The sequence below is a fragment of the Gossypium hirsutum genome, chromosome A05, assembly GCF_007990345.1.
Source record: "Gossypium hirsutum isolate 1008001.06 chromosome A05, Gossypium_hirsutum_v2.1, whole genome shotgun sequence".
NCBI classification, from domain to species: domain Eukaryota; kingdom Viridiplantae; phylum Streptophyta; class Magnoliopsida; order Malvales; family Malvaceae; genus Gossypium; species Gossypium hirsutum.
In genome coordinates, this window is record NC_053428.1 from 20,814,763 (window position 1) to 20,835,185 (window position 20,423).

The 20,423-nt window shown below is 31.1% G+C and overlaps 1 protein-coding gene and 1 long non-coding RNA gene across 2 annotated transcripts; one reads left to right on the forward strand and one right to left on the reverse strand.

The window, feature by feature from the left end:
* The first annotated feature begins 1,976 nt into the window (after positions 1 to 1,976).
* Positions 1,977 to 3,542, forward strand: LOC121229465 (uncharacterized). Its single transcript, XR_005927220.1, has 2 exons — positions 1,977 to 2,415; positions 3,123 to 3,542. It is a non-coding gene; the product is annotated as an uncharacterized lncRNA (long non-coding RNA).
* A 15,207-nt stretch (positions 3,543 to 18,749) lies between these two features.
* On the reverse strand, positions 18,750 to 19,686 carry LOC107958158 (MFP1 attachment factor 1). Its single transcript, XM_016893842.2, has one exon. It carries the CDS (start codon positions 19,463 to 19,465, stop codon positions 18,914 to 18,916), a length of 552 nt encoding a protein of 183 aa, XP_016749331.2. The 5' UTR covers positions 19,466 to 19,686; the 3' UTR covers positions 18,750 to 18,913.
* Between the last annotated feature and the right edge of the window lie 737 nt (positions 19,687 to 20,423).

The window sequence follows — 20,423 nt, forward strand, 5'->3', positions numbered from 1 at the left end:
ACCCATTCAAAGTATCTAGAACAATTTTCCAAGCTTGGGTCCGACCCAATTTGAAAAATAGGCTTACTTTTTTGCTCAAGGCTGAGCTAATTTAAGAAAGGTAAACTCAAGTCCGGCCAACTTGACCCGCCTGTATTTAATTTTTTAAAAATAAAATGCACTAAAAGAATTAAAATAAAAGTTTTCTAATACATTAAAAAAATAAAAAATATTCATATTAAAAAATGCTACCATAAATATAATAAATATTTTATTGTATTAAATATAATTTTTAAAATTTTATACATTGGGTTGGGTTATTTAGGTTGGTATTTTTATTTTCATGTTTTGGGTAGTAGGTTTAATTGTCATTGGGTTAATGGCTTAATATAAATATATAATTATTATTTAACATATTTAATTAATATAATATTTTTTATAACATAATATATTCAGACCGGGGTTTAATATTGCCCAAGGCATGACTCATTTAAGAAACAAGCATTAAATTTTACCCAAGCTCATTTTTTGGATATTGTATTTTGTCCAAACACTTCCATTATGGATTTTTGGGCTTGGGCAAGTGACATGACTCATGAGCAAGTTAAATCAATATCAATTCAGTAAAGTACTTAATATAATATAGATATATATAATTAATAGAAATAATAAAATGTGCATAATGTCTAAAAATATTAAAATAAAATGAATATAATTCTAACTAAAGCAATTGGTTGGGATGGGATTAAAGAGATATTAAAGTTAAATAATAGTATAGAAGTTAGATGTGCAGGTTGTATGGATATTGATGATTGGATGATTAAAGTGGAGATGGCAAGACATAGGACTTGGTTGACCAATTTGACTTATCTTTTGTAATGATTTTTTTGAACTTTTTGTCAATAGTTACGTGGATTTCATATTTTATAATGTAAGGAGTAAAACGGTTGTTAATGGTGTTTCAAAGTAGGTTCTCCTCATATCGAAATGTCCAGATTTTATAAATCATGGAAATTTAGATTTTAGTTTGCCCAACAGTCGCCCAATTGCTGGAACTATCTCCTTCTTAAATTTCTCATTTCCTTTATTTCTCGTTAGCTAAACCATAAAATGGGTTTACTTTTTGGGGGTTTTTGGGTAATAAAATGAATGTCTCGTCAATAAAGAAGGCTTTCTCTCAGTTCAACACCTTTAGGACCGTAATGATTTGTGGAAAAAAATTTAATAGAAAATTTTGAAACTGAAACCATTGCCTATAGATTTCAACTTTGTGAGAACACCAATGACTGCTTTAGTGCTTATCTTGGAATTATTTGTTAAAACAATTTCTTGGGTAGTATCATTTTCATTTTTCACAATTGTTGCATGACATTAAATATTACTTATTACTTTAATGATATTTTATTTATTATTTTTTTTAAATGGTTGTAATATCAATTAATTTTTTTATTTTTATTAATTATTATATTTTAATTCCATATGATATTATTTTTGAAATTTAAAAAAAAATTAAAAACTATATATAAACTAATTTAATAAAAATTTAATTATTTACTATTTTAATATATTTTACTTAATACATATAATCAATCTTTTTGCACAAATTTTATATCAAAATTTTAACAATAGAATAGAATATATTTTAATTAGCACATGAGCAAAAAAATTAATTTATATTTATTCACTTATTAAATAATTGGTGAAACTTCTTCCCCCCCATATGAAGAAGCAATCCGACCATATATTGGTGAACAATTCCTGCAGTTGAGTTCCCGTATGAAAAATTCCACTGGAAGATATCATGCACCGCAAAAAATCTCTCTCTCAAACACACAGTAGGCACATTGTAAAATAAAAAACAAAGTTTTATATCATGAATAAAATGAATACTAGAAATTTCTTATAATTATCATATCAAAACACTCAAAATGACTCGGAATCATCCAAGTTATAAATGGCAGACTTGCTTGCCATCGACTACTAATTGCCAGCAACCAGGTCTTTACTTATTGGAAAACATTACAGAAAGAATTACCACAACAGCAATACTAAGAGCATGTTTGGTTGGGTGTATTGGATTAGCCAATACACCCCTAATCTGTGGCCCCACTAATTACCCTGTTTGGTTGATTGTATTGCCCTAATACGGGCCTATTACGCAGCGCACCGATTCCCCATTTTTCCTTATGCAGCGCCGATTTGTAATTCCTTCCAAAAGAAAGGATTACCTAATCGGTCCTCTTTTACCCTCCAACCCGTTGCAGCATCTTCTTCTTTTTTCATTTTTCTTCCCATTTTCCTTCCAACCTTCTCCCTCCTTTTCATGCTTCTATCCTGACCAACCCTTTAACAAACCCTAACAACCTTCAACAAGGCCTTTAATTACGAATCGTATGAGGTAACAGAGTAACAGAGAGTAGCAGCAATGGTTCCTAAGTACGCTTTTCCCTTCTTCTATTCCTTTGATTTCAATTAAATTTCTTTATATATACCATGAATTTAATGATCTTTTCTTGAAATATTGTTTCTTTATTTTTGTTTTTTTGGGGAAAAATGGATTTGCCTTTCATTTCATTCCATTTCGGCCTGAAATCTGAAAATATGATTAATTTTTTGGTTTTTTAGGTTATATTTACTTGTAATTTCAATGTTAACCAGTTTTGTGTTTAAATTTCGTCTTTGAAATGTTACACTTTCAATCGATCAACTGTACATAGGATTTGATTAATGAAGCTAATAGTTGTGAATTAACGAAAGGGAAAGGTTTTAATGCCTGCTGTAATTTGATTGATTGGAACACTATATGGTGTTTAAGGCAATTGATTATTTTCATTGTTAAAATATACCTCTGTTTGACTGTTTTAGCTCATTGGATAGTAGCTCTATAAATAATTATTTTTGTTTTGTCGGCTATGTTGCTGCTGATGAATGTTGGATATGGGTTCGAGTTTTCTCATTTAAGTTTTACATAAATTTGGAGGTAATGTTAATTGGACTCAGGTGTTTTTGTAAGATATGTGTATGTATGCTTCATAAGTGTGTTCTTTTATGTATTTGGGAATCTTTGGAATATATTAATGTCATATCCATGCCCAAGAATCTGTTGAACATTGCTTGAAATACAAGTTTTTGCACTTTGACAGGGCCGTTCTCGTCTTTGCTCTTTCGTTGCTAAATTTTAAAAATAACAGTCAATAAGGACGGGCACACTCCCAGCCAAAAACAATGCCACTGACCAATTGGTTGCTTTCACAAATTTACTATCAATTGACACTTGGAAGACGAAAATTGAACTCTCTCTATCACAGTGAAGAAAGGGATGAGGGCAGGCAACAAGTAAAAGCAGTAAGCAGATAGGTAGCAACAAGTAAAACTATATTGTTTATTAGGCAACCAAATTCCATGTTTGGAGCCGTCGAAAGCATAAGAGACTAGTCAATTTTATTGAATCAACAGTAAGAATATCCAACTTGCAATTGTTGGTTCTTCAAATATATATTGTCAAGACAATTACATATATTTGCATTTATCATGAATCTAGATAACATAAGATGTTATTAACACATATATAAATTAAAACGTATTTGATTCTTCTAATTATCAAAATCCTTGTTTTTTTCTATTATTAAATGTAACGAGGTAGCACTAAATAAGGTGAACTGAAATTGATAAAAAAAAACTGAGGCAAGTCAAATGGTCTTAGGTTAAAACTTCAAAGTTAGGTCATCTATCACTGCATAATTTCGTAGAAAGCACCAAAAGAAAAAGAAAGGGCTTCCATGCGCAGTATCTTTGCAGGACTTGATATTATGTATATGTAATCATCACAAATGTTAATGTTAAAATGATAGCGTATTAGTCCTTGAAATGTTGATGTGGTCAATCATCCCGTCATTTGTTCAAACAATATACCAGTGCTGATAATTAAGTACGTTTTTTTTTATCCTGTGATTCCCACAAAGAAAATTCACTACAATGGTTGGAAATAATAGCCAAAATGAAATCGAATTGCGGCTGAGTGACATAAGATTTTACCAAATGCTTCCTTTACTTGCAGCCTCCACTAATCGCCCCCATTGGCCACTGGAATAAATATTAACACTAAAATGATGGTTTTAGGCTTTACCACGCAATGCAAAGAATGTTAATTAGTCAATTTACAAAAGTTGATTGAATAATGGAATATCCATTAATCCTTTAATGGCTTATACAAAACATTTTTATACTTTCATGTGTTGCTTTCATATAAAATTTGTTGGTCATTTAAAAAAAAGAAATTCATGAACTTAGAGAATTTTGAAACCCAAGTCGAAATTGTAAGCCTCGAACAATTAGGTGTCTGCGTCGGAGGTTCACTTAATGTAAGGTTCACTCAGAGGTGACCTCGTGTTAGGAATTTACTTAGGGTGAAGTTCACTTAGGGTGACATGTATAACTATCTACAAAGGTGATGATGTGTCATGAAACTAATTAAAAATTTGAGTAAGATAAATGCATCTACTAGTTAATAGTATAGCTATACGTGAGTATAGATATCGTTCCCATAAGACTAAAAGTACTACTAATTACTATATTTCTATTATTTAATCGATAAATTCGAGTGATTGATTAAAAACTAAAATTAACTAAATTAATTAACTAACAAAAATGACAAAGAATAAAACATGAAAATAATTGATTAACAGCTAAGAAGCAAATCAATACTCAGGAAAGAATTCACCTAGACTTCCTCTGTCACAATCAATCTAAATTACGTAATTTATTTACTTAGTATTTTGAACCGTAGAAATCCCTAAATTATGTTAATATCTCTTCTGAAAGTAAGAGCAACAAATTCTAGGTTGATTCCCCCTATTAGATTTGACTATTTCTAGGATTACATGCAACTCCACTCAATTAAGAAAGATCTACTCTTAAACAGGGTTTATTCCTCCTCTAATTTAAGTACAGCAAATATAGATCAATAATCTAGAAATATCTAACCAAGAATTAAACACACATAAATGATAACAATATCTAAGTATTCATTGCATAAAATAAAAATCAAAAGACAAAATTCATCATAGGATTCATCTCCCCTAGGTATTTAGAAAATTGATTAATACTTGAAAATAAAAACATCTAACATACAGTATAACCATAAGAAAGAAAGAAACTAATGATGGTTTCCTAAGAAATCAACTGGGAGTCTTCAATTTTGACGGAAAGTTACTTCATAATCAACTTTAATGGTGTTTTTCGAGTTGTTTTCTTAAGTATTCTATGACGGCTCTCTCTTATATTCTTATTTTTATCATATATGCGTTTTAGAATACCCGAAAAATCTAAAAATAGCATTTTCCCGCAGTTCAAAGTGTCAATTCGCGAAATTGACATGGCCTTCTACATGGCTGTGTGGCAACCTATGTGGCTTATATAGTCGAATGGAAGGGGTTAACCCGTGTGGCTCTTGTACCTTACTCCGATTTTTCAGTTTTCGCTCGTTTTGCTTTAAATTGCTTTTTTAAGTATAAAAACATGAATTTAAGGGATTAGGAGCATAAAATTCATCATTAACATCGAATAATCATCTAAAATCGTATTAAAAATGAAATTAAAACATATTACTTTTAGCAATTATTAGATGATATATATAACAAAATTATTGATATTTTATCGATGACCATGTATTTTTTTTTAACTCACCTTATAGGTAACTTTTTCTCTGAAACTTTCTACTCCATTGAATTTGCTATGCCAATATAATACAAAAATCATATTATATAAATAACAAATTTAACATGATAGAGAACAAGATGCATACACACCTCTCCAGATGCGGGTGTAACGATGGTATAAGAAATAATCCACAACCTCGAAATATTTGAAACTAAGAAATTTGTGATAACCCCATGTTTATTTCCATCATCTTTCCGACCAAAATTTGCATGAGTAATAGTAATATAAGTGTATGTTAAGGTATTTTTTGAACATTGCACACTGGTGTCTCGTGTTATTTAGGTCAGAAATTTGTTATGTTTAAATTGATAAATTTTGGTAACTATAATTTTTATACTTTAATTCTAGTTAATACTTTGGACAATTATAAATTCATCCTTAGTATTTAATTGAATCAAGTCTTATCTGGGCTCATTAAAAATATTCTCTATGTTTACTATTGGTTGTAATTGATATAATATGTTAAGCAAGTTTCAATTTCTTATAAGTTGAGGAGACTTGTATGGGTGATGTATTGACTTGTATAGGTTGTAATCAAGTGTGTTACTTGGTTTAAGTCCTAATTTTTCTAGGAAAGCTTAGAGAAGAGTTGTTTAGATCTTATATACAATAATGAGAGTCTAATCTATGAGTGTTAGATGTTGTAATCATTTGTGGTACGTGTTGCTAAAATGTGTTAGAGTATGAGGAAGGCGTTCTATTAGTCTATTAGTTTGTTATAATCCAGCTGTTATGCAGTTGTAGTATGGTTAGCGTTGTTTGTTAGCATAGTAGGACAAATATCAATTCAATTTTCAAGGTCATTTCATGATATAGATTATCTCTCTAGACAATTACCTACAGAATTAGAGAAATCAAACCACATAAACATATCAAGTATTTATTATCTTACAGTTTATGAATAGAACAGTGTTTTTGTTGCCAAGATGCCGAGAATGATTTTGTAGAAATCCGATATGAAAGGAAAATAAAGTTTCTGTCTGCATATTCCTCTCTGTTATATCCAACAGCATCTTCATTCGGGTCTCCAATAATTTTAGCCATCAACATTTATACATTATATAATTAATTCTTAATTTTTAAAAATTTAATCTTCAATATGTACACATTACCTAATTTTATCCCATTTTTATATGAAAATATAATTTAATACACATTTTTTAAATTAGAAATAAAATTATTTTTATTTATTAAACTAGACATTCTTCAAATATATTGATTTCCTTAAATTTCAAATAACTAATAACTTATATCTCCTATATATATATATATATAGGTTACCACCATTGATGAAACAAGTGAAAGCTCAAAACAAATTTTAAAATTTTTTAAGCTATTATAATTACAATTAAATTGATTTAATGTAGCTGGTATTTTTTATTTTCAAGCAATTTAATTGATTTTTTTCAAAATTTTGGTCCATTTTATTTCTTGTTGTTCACTTTTTCATAAATTAAATGCAAGAACAGTATAAAAAAGGGTCACAAAGAATGAAAGAAAAAATACAAATGTAAAAGGATTAAATTACATAATGTGTAAACGTTGAGGGTTATGTTTTTTAGAATCAAGCCTAAATTTGCATAATGTATAAATGTTAGAGGGTTAAAGTTATTATTATGTCAATTTTAAAAGTTATCACGTTAACTTTCCATTAGTAATTTAATGACTGATGACCAAAAAAGAAAAAAAATTGAATACTTAAGGGACTATTTTATATTTTTCATAGTCAAACGATTAAAACAAAAATCTATTCATATATAGTTTACCCTTATTATTAAGGAACTCCCTACTATGCAAGCTTAGGCCTAGCCATTGAAAATCAAGTTTAAATTTTATGAGCCTTTTTCTTAGTTCAGTTACTGAGTAGTGGTTGGTGTTTGCGTTATGAGTAATAAAATTCATTTAATGATTTTGCAAAACTTATAAAATAAAATGTATATTGTTAAATTTAGCTTTTAATTTTTTTTTGGTTAATTTTCCTCTCTTTTTAGTTAAATTTAATTATTAAATTTTTAAAAAGAATCAAATCAAACTTTTAATGGAAATATTTATTAAAATATTATTTTTAAACAATATTGAATATTATTCTTTCATGTTCACATGATACTATTTGTTTTATATGAAAATTTAAAATTTATAAAATATTAAAAAATTTAAAAAATTAAGATTAAGTATACATAAATTATCACGAGAGTTGTCATAATTAAAATTTTAAAATTTTAATTAATATTTTTATTAAAAAAATTGAAAGGTCAATGATTAAATTTACTTTTATTATAAGGTTAAGGGTTAAATTTGTAAATATATATAAATATAAATTAAGAGTAAATTTTCCATTATGAAAAAGATGGAAGGTTCCCTAATATTAATTCATTTAATGCACATGAAAAGACTTTTCGTGTTAGCTGCAGGGGTAAAATAAAAAAATTTTTGTAAGGTTCAAAATTAATTTGTAATTTTACGGTAATAAAAATATAATATTTAAAAAATTAAATTTAAAATTTTATCATTTTTAAAGGGGTCAAAATATAATTTTACCTTTATTAATTTAAAATTTTAAAAATTTTTAAAAATAAAATTGAATCTTTTTTTTATTTTAGGCGGACGAGCGCTGCCAGCCCTTAAATTCGGCCCGGGCGGTTGAGTTAATATTAATATAAATTGCCAAGAAAGTGAGATCCTCGTTTTCCCAGAATCAATGGTATGATAATGATAGCAGAAAGGAAATATAAATTGAATTAAAACAGCCATGAGTACGGACATTATTAGTCCCAAAAACGATTCTGGTATGATAATGATAGCAGAAAGGAAATATAAATTGAATTAAAACAGCCATGAGTACGGACATTATTAGTCCCAAAAACACGAGGGCCAAGTTTAGAAACAGAACCAACCACCAGCAGATATACTCCGATAATCGACCAATGCCGGACTTTGCGAGACTGTTTGCCATGCCGTTGGCTTCTCTGCAGATCCTGGACCACTTTACATTAATAATGTTATTCCACCATTTCTCTCTCATTTCAGATTGGAACATTGTTTTCATTATGCTTGTGTTATTCCAACATGTTCTAGACAATATAGCAATAGTGTCGTAAATTAATGAAGCTGCTCCTTGAAGGAGATTACTACTCAGGTGAAGAGGAAATTTTGGGTGTACGGCTGCTGGTTAAAATCATTTTCAAAGATAATTACAAAAAAAAAAAATCATAAGCCATTAAGTCTGCAGTATCTGAAAGCTAGTAAATGGTCCTGTGACCAGCCCCTCCTCTACTGGGTCCAGAGTAAGCTTGAACTACCTTGAATGTCTTGATTGAAGTAGGAGAAATTGGATGCTTGAGTGGCCTAAAGGCCCCCACCTCTGTTACATGAAATAGGATGAAGACAATGGCGACAATGAAGATGGTATTCAAGGCAAAACAGAGTACACGTTGTGCATTCTTCATCGTGTCGTCGCTATTATATTACTACACTCTTGTGGTTGCTGCCTGCTAGAGTGCTGCGCTCCTTTAGAATTGGAAGACTCTTGATTTTTGTATGGTGGTCCGTCGATATGTATTGCGCTTTGGGGGTATAAATAAGGGTAGACCCAACCAAATGGGACTTGTCCTTTTCTGATTGGGCAATGGAGAATGTTTGAAAATTTTATCCTAGATATACGGCATAGCAATGCAAAGTTTAGCCGAAATCTCTTCTGGTTATTATTAAACTATTTGTGAAGCAATATAAACAAAGATATTCATCAAAGAAACTTGCATTTTAATATACATGGTCAAGTTCAAATTAACGTAAAAATAGGTTGAAATTATTATTATTCCCTATCCACCAAGCACCAAGATTAGGTTAAACCTCATAGCTAGATTTTGTTTCTACTTTTTTATATTGCATGTTGTCTTCCCACCTTACACTTTCGGGTAAGACGAATCTACAATAAAGAATGAAATTTGAGGAAATCAAAAGATTTCATTTTTCAGTACTACTTGGAATTCACATAATATATAAAATTGAGAGCCCGTGACTGAAGCAAGATGTCAACAGCTAGCATGTGCTAGTCAGCTATGTTTGGTAATGCCATATAATGTGTGGAACTGCACAGCCATGCTTGTTAATCCCCCAAGTGCGGCATATGGTCGGCTCTGCTGCTCCAGGCTTCTAAATTGTCCTTGGAAGGAATTATTGATCCAGTGTTAGTTAGAGCTTAGAGAGGAAGAAAAAGAACAAATAAATAAATACAAGAAGCTTGGTTCACAAGCTATATGCCGAGAATGTTGGATCGCATTTGTTTATTGGCCGCATGATTCACAACCTATTGGTATAAGATTTAGCATCAAATTAAAATTAAATTGGTGGGTTTTATTTTATCAACCTCAAGGCTCACGAGGAGCACATAGCCGCAAACAACATGCAAAATTTTATGCTGAAAAAAAGAGGAGGGTCTCACAAAAAGACAATCATTTGTGTATATTACATATTAATTGACCACTAAGATCAAATATATGATAAAAAATAATTGAAGTAGCATTGTAATATGTATTTTTGTCGTATCTAGGTAGTTTGAAAAATTATTTGTATTTAATTAAGACACCTTGTTCCCAAGAATTAGTTAGGGTGGGTTTTGATTAGTTTTTCGGGTACCCTTTTTCTCTAGTTGTCTTCGGAGATTAGAATTAAACATGATTTCTCATGATATATATGGTTGATATATAAGATCATCTATCTATAACTACACGAGAGTAGGTAAACATCTATGTGATTTTGTGGCCTATAGTTAGGATAATTTTATGTTTCCGTCAATGTGAATTGTCCACTTGGAGCCATGTTTCACAGCATAGCAAGAATTCTACTTGAAAAATCTAATAGAAAGTAAAAAATGCCGAAAGAACAACTACACTCTTCACTTTTGTTGTGCATTCAAAATGTAGAACATGATAGAATCACTTTTTTCGCTTTTGGAGTTCATGTTTACTCGTGTGTAAACAGGAAAAGTAAGCAAAGATGGAGCATATTCGAGGGAAAGGAATGTTGACACTTTCCAACAAAATCTCATGCTTTGTTTTAAAAAATGTCCGACCCATCTATGCCGCCAACTTGAGCTAAAGTATATAATGTAGACATAGGCAGCTAAGCGTAGCTAATATTTCAAACTCTTTCATACACATTACTGTATATTGTGCTACATATAAAATGAATTTTATAAAGCCCATTTGATTAATATTCTTTCATTAAAACCATAAACGGTTACCATGTTGATTCTCAATTTACTAAACAAATTCGGCTACTGTTTTTAATTTCGCAACCAAAATTAATAATTAAATATATGGGATATTCAACCGATATGTAAAATTAAAAACTTTATTATTCAAAATCTATCATGAGTAGGTATTTGAGTTGTGTGGGTTAATAATTTTAAAAATATTTAACAAAAATCATATAAAAATAAATTATTTACAAAATACATGACAGATAATAATCTCTTATTATTTGATGAAAAAAAGTAATATCTACTCATATTCATTAGTCGGAAAACTGAGATGCCCTGGCAATACTTGTTTAGTATGCACCGGCATGGTGCTTCAGAGATTGACAGTTCAACAATTCGACTTATTTTTCTTCAAAAAAGTAAGTAGGAGATATGCTTCAAAAACTCTTTTTCTGGGTTGTTGTAAAGGATGAGACACGTTAAACTTAAAGATATGGTATTAAATGCTTATATAATTATTTAATTTTCATGAAAAATATTTAATATACGTACTATATAAAAAGACCGCGTACCAGATGTAAACACGCGCGTCGGGTGTTCGGAAAAGCGTGTGAAACCAATCTGGGTCTAACATGATTATGCAATGAAAATAAAGAAAAAGAGAAGACTCGGATAAATTCGTTTTCTCTTTTCTTTTTTTTTTGCCAAAAACTAGGATAAATTTAGTTCATCTTTTGCTTGTTTATATCTTTTATTAATTTAGATTTTATATTTTTTTTAGCTTAATTTAACCATTGATCATTTTAAAAGAGGTTAATAGTTTTTTTAATGAAAATACTAATTAAAACATTAATTTTTAACAATGTTGGTATGACAACCCACATGATAATTTATGTAAACTTTATATTGATTTGATATTATTTGTCTTATATTCCACGTTAACAAATATTTTAAAAATTATAAAACTATTCAAAAAAATTAACATTAACTATATATAAATTGCCATATAAGTTGAAATATTTAAAAAATTAATATTTTAGTTAGTATTTTTTTTGAATAAAAAAATTCTTTTTGAATGGTCGATAGTTAAATTTGATTATTATTATTTTTTTAAGGTTGAAAGTGAAATTTAACTTAAAAGAGAATAAAAACAAAAATAATAAAAAATTTAAATATTGTGGACTAAATTTGATATTATACCAAACTAACCTTTTAATATGGCTATTCCTTGCCCCGTGCCATCATGCCGTATCTTTATAAATTTATAGAATTGGAATGTAAAGTCAAATTCGAACAACACGAGAGCAAATTTCAAAGTAAAAGCTTGCTCTGTTTCTTCCATCCGATTTTGCATTGGCCCCCCAAGAAAAAAGAATTACAAGTAAACCCCAAATTATCATAAAATATAGTATTCGTGGTAGTTTTAGAGGAGGGAAAGTGAGGCTAAGTCAAACAATCCTGTTAAAGGACCCACTTCTGCAAAGCCTTTCACCGTCCTGATAAAGCGAGATCCTTGTATATATAAACAGAGCGGTAGCTAGCAATTCCATACAGCATTTCAAAGATTACGGATTACCCAATTTGAAACCAATCGACAGAGCATTTTTCTTTTGTGTGTGTGAGAGACAAGAAGAAGAACAGCTATAGCTCAACATCTTTATTCAGCAATGAAGCGTATTCTGTGTGTGCTCGGTCTTTTGGCGTTGCTGGTTTCAGTACAGCTGGATGGTGTCCATGGGCGAGCCCTTCGATCAAAGATGACGGACGACAATGTGGTTGTTCCAAGTTTGGAAGGAGAAGCGGTGGGTGTTCCTTCATCGGCTGTTTCGACAAACGACTCCCGCAGCAGCCGTAAGACGTTGAAGAGTATGGCTTTTACATTAGCCTCCGGACCAAGTAGAAAAGGTCCTGGGCATTAATCTTAAGCATATTGTTGGAGTCCTGGAGACTTTATTATTATTATTATTTTTTGCTATTTGGGTTTTTCAAATTGTACGAGGGACCCAGGCATTGTTGCACAGATTTGTAAGCTACAGGCTATATACAGCATTTGTTGTTCCTGTTTAATCTCCTTCCTGGACAACCGGAGATTTGTTTATTCATTCGTTTAAAATAGAAGCTTTTGATTATACTTGTAATATTTGACAGTTTAGGTTGAGAACTTTGAGGTACTTACACACTTTTTTTTTTTCAGAATTAGGAAAATCTGTGTACTTTACTTGATAATGAAAAAGATAGAAATCATATACTTTTTTATGATGATGATGTCCTTTTAAGGTTTGTATGACTTTGTCTGCAAAATCACCTACCACTTACCAAGTCTCTCTCTCTCTCTCTTTCTCTTTCCCTCCAAGAAAGTAAGTCATCTGTCATGTGAGCTAAACCCATCTGAAAGCAAGCAATTTCGAAATCTAATAATGTAATCTAAACCAATGGCCAAACAAAAAGCAACGAAGATCGGCAGATCTTGCATCACCCGTTAGCTTTGACCGCTGCCTCCTTTGATACTTGTATGTCAGATTTAGCTCACATTTCATTTTCCTGTTGTGTTTCTATACAGGCTGGAAATGGATTTCAATTCCAAAATGTTAGTTTGTTTTAAGATTTATTATTGAAAAGCTTGCAAGTTTGGAAATAATGTTTTAACAACTCCATCTCTAGCTTAGCCAATAGCTTTCACGTCTCTCTCCACTGAGCTTAAGATGGATAATAAATTAAGAACAATGTTATAAAGGACTTTAGATTTCTAAGGTGATAGACCCCGTGAAAGGAACAACTAATCTTAATGTGTGTTTAAAACAACACTCAGGGTTTAGATGGAATATATTTATTTTGGTCAAAATAATATACTGTAACTTTAAGCTTTCGGCTTGCTATATGCTGAATATTGCATCTCCATTTCCATTTGTGTATATGATTGTCAAATACTGTCACCTAACACTGGCAAAAACCACCTTCTTCTGTCCTCTAGTGTGTTAAGTTGAGGATGTGCACCAATAATATAAGGAAATGGAGAATTGGTAGTCAAAATATTCGATACTAAAAGTCATCACATGGTTAGGAAAGCTGGTGCAAATTAAGTTTTCGAAGATTGAATTTCAAATGTTACCATGCAATCGGCCCAAAACTAAGCAATTCATGTCCCCAAGTTAGATGGATGTCGCCAATCCATGACTATTCAACCTACCAGATGACAACACGTGTAGGTTAAAATTTTGGCAGTAGTGAAAAGTAGCTATAAAATCCTCTTTTGACCTGATCATCCAGACATGACACATGCAAATTCCAGAACAAACTAAACAGGCTTCTTTAACAAAGCTACTACCAGGATGATTACTTAGATTAAGTACAGAGGAGGATCCTCACGGGGGATTAGAACCCAAAATTTTGGAAAATTTTAGATGTTTCAAATTTTTGAAAAATTTCATTATATCATGTAATTTATTTAAAATTTTTAATTAGACTTTTTTAAAGTTTTTAAAAATTCTCATAAATATTTTAGTCAGAACCCCAAATTTTTTTTTTAAAAAAAGGGTTTATTGAACTCCTAAAATTTAGTTTCAAAATCCATCTCATTATTTTGATTCAGTATGGCCCAGACTATCATAATTTTAAGTCGTTGGAAGGCTAAAAGCACATTCAATCGTTTGTTTCATATTGTGAGCTAAATTTTTGAGGAAACTTGGTCCCCTCAATGCTAATTGCTAACCTAAAACTGGGTTAAAAAGTAATGTTGTTAAACTAACATGAGTCTCCGTGCAGAATCATTCACAAAAAGAGCACAGCAAACAAACAAAAGAAGGGTCAATTATAAATTCAAACAAAACTCTTTTACACTTAACACGTTTTTCCAAAAAGGATTCCTTGATTAATGAGAAAATGTTGGAAAGCGGCGGACAATTTCACTTGCATCGTGCCTCAGGTCCCCATAGGCCAATGTCCTATTGCAACCCCCCCCCCCCGGGGGCAAAAAAAAAAAGGCATAATATTCAACTCAAAAACTAACGGCGGGAAGCGCGAGTAGGTGGACATGCGCAAGAGATGGAATTCAATCAATCAAAGTGGATAGAAGGCCAATAAGATTGGCTGTCTTATTTATTTTTTTTGATTTTAATATATATATTGTTGATATAATGATTCAACAAGATAAAAGTATACAGAATAATATAGAGATTGTCATGGAGACTAATTCATCCAATCGAGTAGAGTCAAAAGTTATGAAAAATAATAGTGAAGAGAAATTCAAAGTTGAGAGCGTAGACTTAGTATTTTTTTTAAGGTTCATTTCTTTATCGTTTTTTGAGGTATTTATAGGTAAAGGTATCGTATAAAATAGTGCTAACGTATTAAACTTGCCATTTAGTCATCATTATAAAGCATGTGGAAGGGATATCTTCGATGAGACAATAATGTTTGTGATAGGATAAATCCCATCATTCATTTTGATTTTGTTGAGATAGAGCAATTAAACTCACATGATGTTTAGGATCAACAACTTCATATTTTCAATAAAGATTAGGTCATCCGTTGCACAAGTAGTCATCCTAGATAGACGAGTTTACATGTGTGACCTTTCGACTAATTGCTGACAAGCTTACTGTTCAGGCATTTTCTTAACTTACCACATATCTTAACATGGATGGAGATTTATAAATATGAGTCCAAATTCTAATATCCACACTCCTTTTCATTTCCCCAATTCTAATATTCAAGCTCTATTTTAAATATTTAAAATATATTAAGCTTTTATTATTATATTTCCAACAGCATTTTAAAATTTAAAACAAAAAATTATTTAATTTTATAAGAGACAAACTAATTTACTCGTATAGTATAGAAATGTACTCTCCTATGAACTTTCACTTCCAAAACTCTTGTTCCCTTACCTCCGACTGTTGACGTGTTAACTCTTGTTCCAATTTCAAGTCACAAACAAGTACAGATGAGAAGGTACGAAACAAGAGTGCTTTGGAGGTGAAAATATACCATTAGAGACTGGAGTTGACATGCTAACACTGTCAAATTTAAAAATTAATCTTATAGTCAAAATATATGCTTCGCGATAGATTTGAATGTATGATAAACCAGATTTCATGCAGATTAAAGTACAATGCAGCTGCAAACGTTAAGCTATACAAATTCAAAAAGAATGATTCAATGGAAAGTATCCATATTGTATAGAGAAAAATGATCAAATATGAGAAGTAAAATAAGGAACCACCATACAAATCTATGCAAATGAAAATTACGTTTGTTCATGTGTTTATATATTATGGATCCACCTTTAGTTTTTAGGGAACATTCAATCAAATCGAATTAAAAGAATTTGAGTTAATTGAATTGACAAATCTCATTTTATTATTCTTTAATTCAATTTGAATTTTTTTCGAATTGAATAAAATTGTTTAAGTTAAATTAAAAAAAATTTAAACATGTCAAATTAAAATTTTGTTATAATATGACTAATTTCATGTTGAAGCACGTAAATTTGAAACATTATATATTTAAAAACATTTTCAAAGCATGTAAACTTGAATGATTAATTTACTTATTTAGATCCTAAAATTATTATTTTAGAAAAAAATTAATTTTTTAACATTTTTATATATTCTTTATATATCTTTTTAGAATTTTTAATTTTTATATATTTGTTTAAAAATATAAATTTTGGATTTTTTATAAATATTTTAAATTTTAAAAATTATTTTGAATTATTTTGTAATTTTTGTTGAAAAAAACCAATTTGCTAATTTTCAAAAATAATAGAAACCAAAAAGATATTTACACCAATATGTCATTTGAGTTATTTAAATTGTAAAATTCAACAACTCAAACTCAAAACTCAAATTACTTATTCGAGTTGACTTGAGAAAACCAAATAATTCAATTCGGTTAACTTGAAATTCGAAAAATAAATCAACTTTTACGATTCAAATCAAATTGTGATCGTCCCTATCCAATCTACAAAGGTAGGTTTGACTCTTTTAAGTTCATTCACGCTGGGCTTGAGTTTTGACTCTTACGGATTAAGGGTACTCAAATCATAGCTTAATATTAATAGCATTCCCCTATGCCTCAACCATAACAGGTTTTGAACGGATTTGCATGGTTGAATTTCCCACGGGCACTGCAGAGACCATGATCTCACGAATCCTATGGTACTCGACTCTTATGAAGTGTTCCACTAACTAGAAATTGTAGAGACTATGATCTCACTAGGGCGTAGACGGGCTGGTGAACATGAGTGGATACACATCAATAATGTGGATTGCTGGAAACAAGAAATAAGCATACCCTGATAAAGATTTAAAAGTATTTTCTCATTCTGTTTGGTAACAAATAGAAGGCCGTGCCATTTCGCAAGGATATTGCAGATTCATTACACTGATGAGCTGAGCTTGAAAAGAGACAAAATTCTCCTAGGTACTTATAGGGAATTCATGGAGAAACACAACATCAAGATGTATAGCCACACCAGCATTGACAAAATGTGACAGACCTAAATATGAGCATTATATTTATGGTTGAAAGCCTAAGTTTAGATTATACATAATGATCTAGAAAGTTGCAACATGCCCAAAACAGACTTGGTTGAAAGGGATTACTATATTATACTCCGTTCTTTCTTACAGAACTTCTATATATGCAAGAAAAAACTCAAAGAATCGTATGCAACACAGCTTAATGAGAACGGAAGCAAACAAAGGTCAAGCAATCACCAGATGGGAGGGAAGTATGATAAAACCAAGATTTACAGATGGATTATTTCATTTACCTTGGAACATGAAGTTGGATGGCATCTACCTACAATAATCAAAAGAGAATATGGGGTCCTAGGTATTAACAACATAAGAATTATAATATTCCTTCAATCAAGATGCGAGCCGGAGGTACGAGATAAAGAATGGCAATAGAAAATTGACTCTATTGCAATGCAATGCTTAAGCTACAACTACAGCTGGGTGAGGAAGTTTAGGGCAACAATAGTTGAAGCTGTTAAAGGAAATCAAGTAACACAGTACCAGTAGAAAAGAATATGATGTAACTCGGCATTAGGGATATAGCAAACAACCAGATTCACCATTCAGAAAAAGAAAATGATGTTCAAACAAGTCGGAGAAACATACTGTACTATTACAGATTTATGGAACATTAACATAGCTTGAGAACTAAAAACACAAATAAATTGTTAAAGCATTATATACCTATTTTCTTAACTCAGGCACAAGAACAGGTCATACAAACATGTTGATATTACCAAGTGATAAGTTCATAACAAAGCATCTACTCTTTAGTTGTCCTATAGCACATAAACTATCCCTTCCATGCTAGATTCTAATTCACAGCAGAAATATCATAGAACTTTCACATCTTCGTGGCTCTAATCACCAAACCTTTCCAAACACAAATTAACCTTCCAAATAAACAATAATTTTTAAAAAGAGTTCCAATAAAAGCAGATTGACGAAATACTAAGACCATATATCAGATATATAATAAAAAACTACTTAGAGCTCTTTCCGCACCCATTCGTGACTTTCATCTCGATTGCTCTTGATTCCATAATGCTTGGCCTTTAAGATATGCAACTTCAGAACAACATTGTCTAATTCCTATGAAACTAATGACTGAATTTGTTGAAACAGGAGATGAAACCCACACAGTAACAAAGGCACAAAATGCTGATGAGTTGCTGGCAAATAAATCATCAAGGAACAAAGTTTTTAGCACCCTCTATTTTGAATTTTGCACTGAATCAATTAAAAGAGTAATGAAAACCAATCAACTTACAAAATGAAGCATATTTTCCAGCAAGATAACATAAAAGCAACAAAAAAAAGGCCACAACGTATTGATAAATACCATTACAGATATTATTATCATGATATATAAGCAATTAAGCATCCCGCAATATTTATAGTCAGTAGAAACAGATCTACTAAAACCCTAGCAATACCAATTATCAAGCTAAACAAAAAAAGAACCCTAAAGAGACAATGTGAGAAACAAGAATACTCAAACACAATCCTCAGCCTTGACGGACGAGGACGAATCCTCCTCACTAACCGCAGTTCCCACGTTATTCGAGTCTACCTCCGCCGAACCTGAAGGAGTGGAGTCAGTGGCAGCAGCAGCTCGGGCTTTGACAGTGTCGAGCATACGCTTGCTGATTTCCTTGGAATACATCTGGAGGATCTCGATGCCGTCCTCGTCGGTGGAGAAGGATGCGCTGGCGACCGAGAAAGCCTCCTCCTCGATCAACTTGGCCGCGGCGGAAGCCTCCTCCTTCGGGATGGTTCCATAGCGTTTGGAAAGGACGGATTCGGAGGATAGCGTCTCGACGAGACGGTTGAGGACAGCGTCACGAGTTCGTTGGGTGGGGGGCCAAATTTTAAAGGTGAGGTTGCTGAGTTTGGCGGCAGTGTCGTCTACTTGGGTTTGGGTGTGGTGGGGCTCCGTGGTTGGTGCGGCAGAGTCCTTAGCAGTGGGGGATTCAGGATCAGCCATTTGTTTGGGGTGGAGAGTGAAGAATCGGATTTGTTTGGGAGGGAAAGAGCAGAGAAGCATTTGAGGAAGGGAAAAAGGAGGTGGGTGGGGTGCGTGTGGGTTGAAATGAAAAGGACTCACCAGCTTTACTGTACTTTTAAATCTGCATCTGCTCTAAATGCTATACATTGTATTCAAATTTTTAACTTAACATCCAAATTTCATGCTTGCCCTCCTCTTTGATTTTCGTTTAAGGCAGGCAATTAACCAAAGAAGCAACCTTATCTTACTCAAACCCATCTCACCCCTTTGTAACGTAAGATGGCAGATTTTTCACTACATTTACCCCGCCTTCTAATCAATTATTAGATTGTGTAATTATTTTGATAATAATAATTATTAAATTTTAAATTTTCTTATATTTTTATTTTTAAAATAAATGAATTTTACAATTAAATTACAACCAACTCAACTTTGTATATAGTTATTTTCTAAATTGTAAATAATATTAATTATAATTATATTTTATTGATTATAGAAGTTAAATGCAATCATTGTTTAACGTCTACCTTTCAACTTAAATCCGTTTAAAATGGGTAAATTGTATTGAAAAATAATTTTATATAGACAAGAGATTAAGTCATTTAGCTACTAAAATGAAATTCAATTTTTTCCTTCTAATACAATTTCTTTAAAAACTCAAGTAATTCCGGGAACTTACTAGAAAACTCCAAATAATCCTTTTTTTTATCAAAAAAATTAAGATTAATTTAAAAGGAGAAAATTTAAAAAATAAAATGCTTTTTTTATGTAAAAACCTTGGTAGTTCCTCAAGTTTTTTTTTATGAAAACTCAAATAATTTTGAATAAAACCCCAAATTATTTTCTTTTTACCAAAAAAAATCAAAATTAAAAAAAAATGGGAAAAACTCAATGAAAAAAAATAAAAAACAAAACTTCCACACCAAACCAAAAAGAGTTTTTATTTGGTTGTGGGCTTCGGCTTCGGTGCATTTGTTTGTGGGTTTACAACGTAGCA

What these genes read in the sequence shown, in the direction of transcription:
- LOC107958158 (XM_016893842.2), bottom strand. Translation starts at nt 19,465, where the DNA reads ATGCTTCTCTGCTCTTTCCCTCCCAAACAAATCCGATTCTTCACTCTC.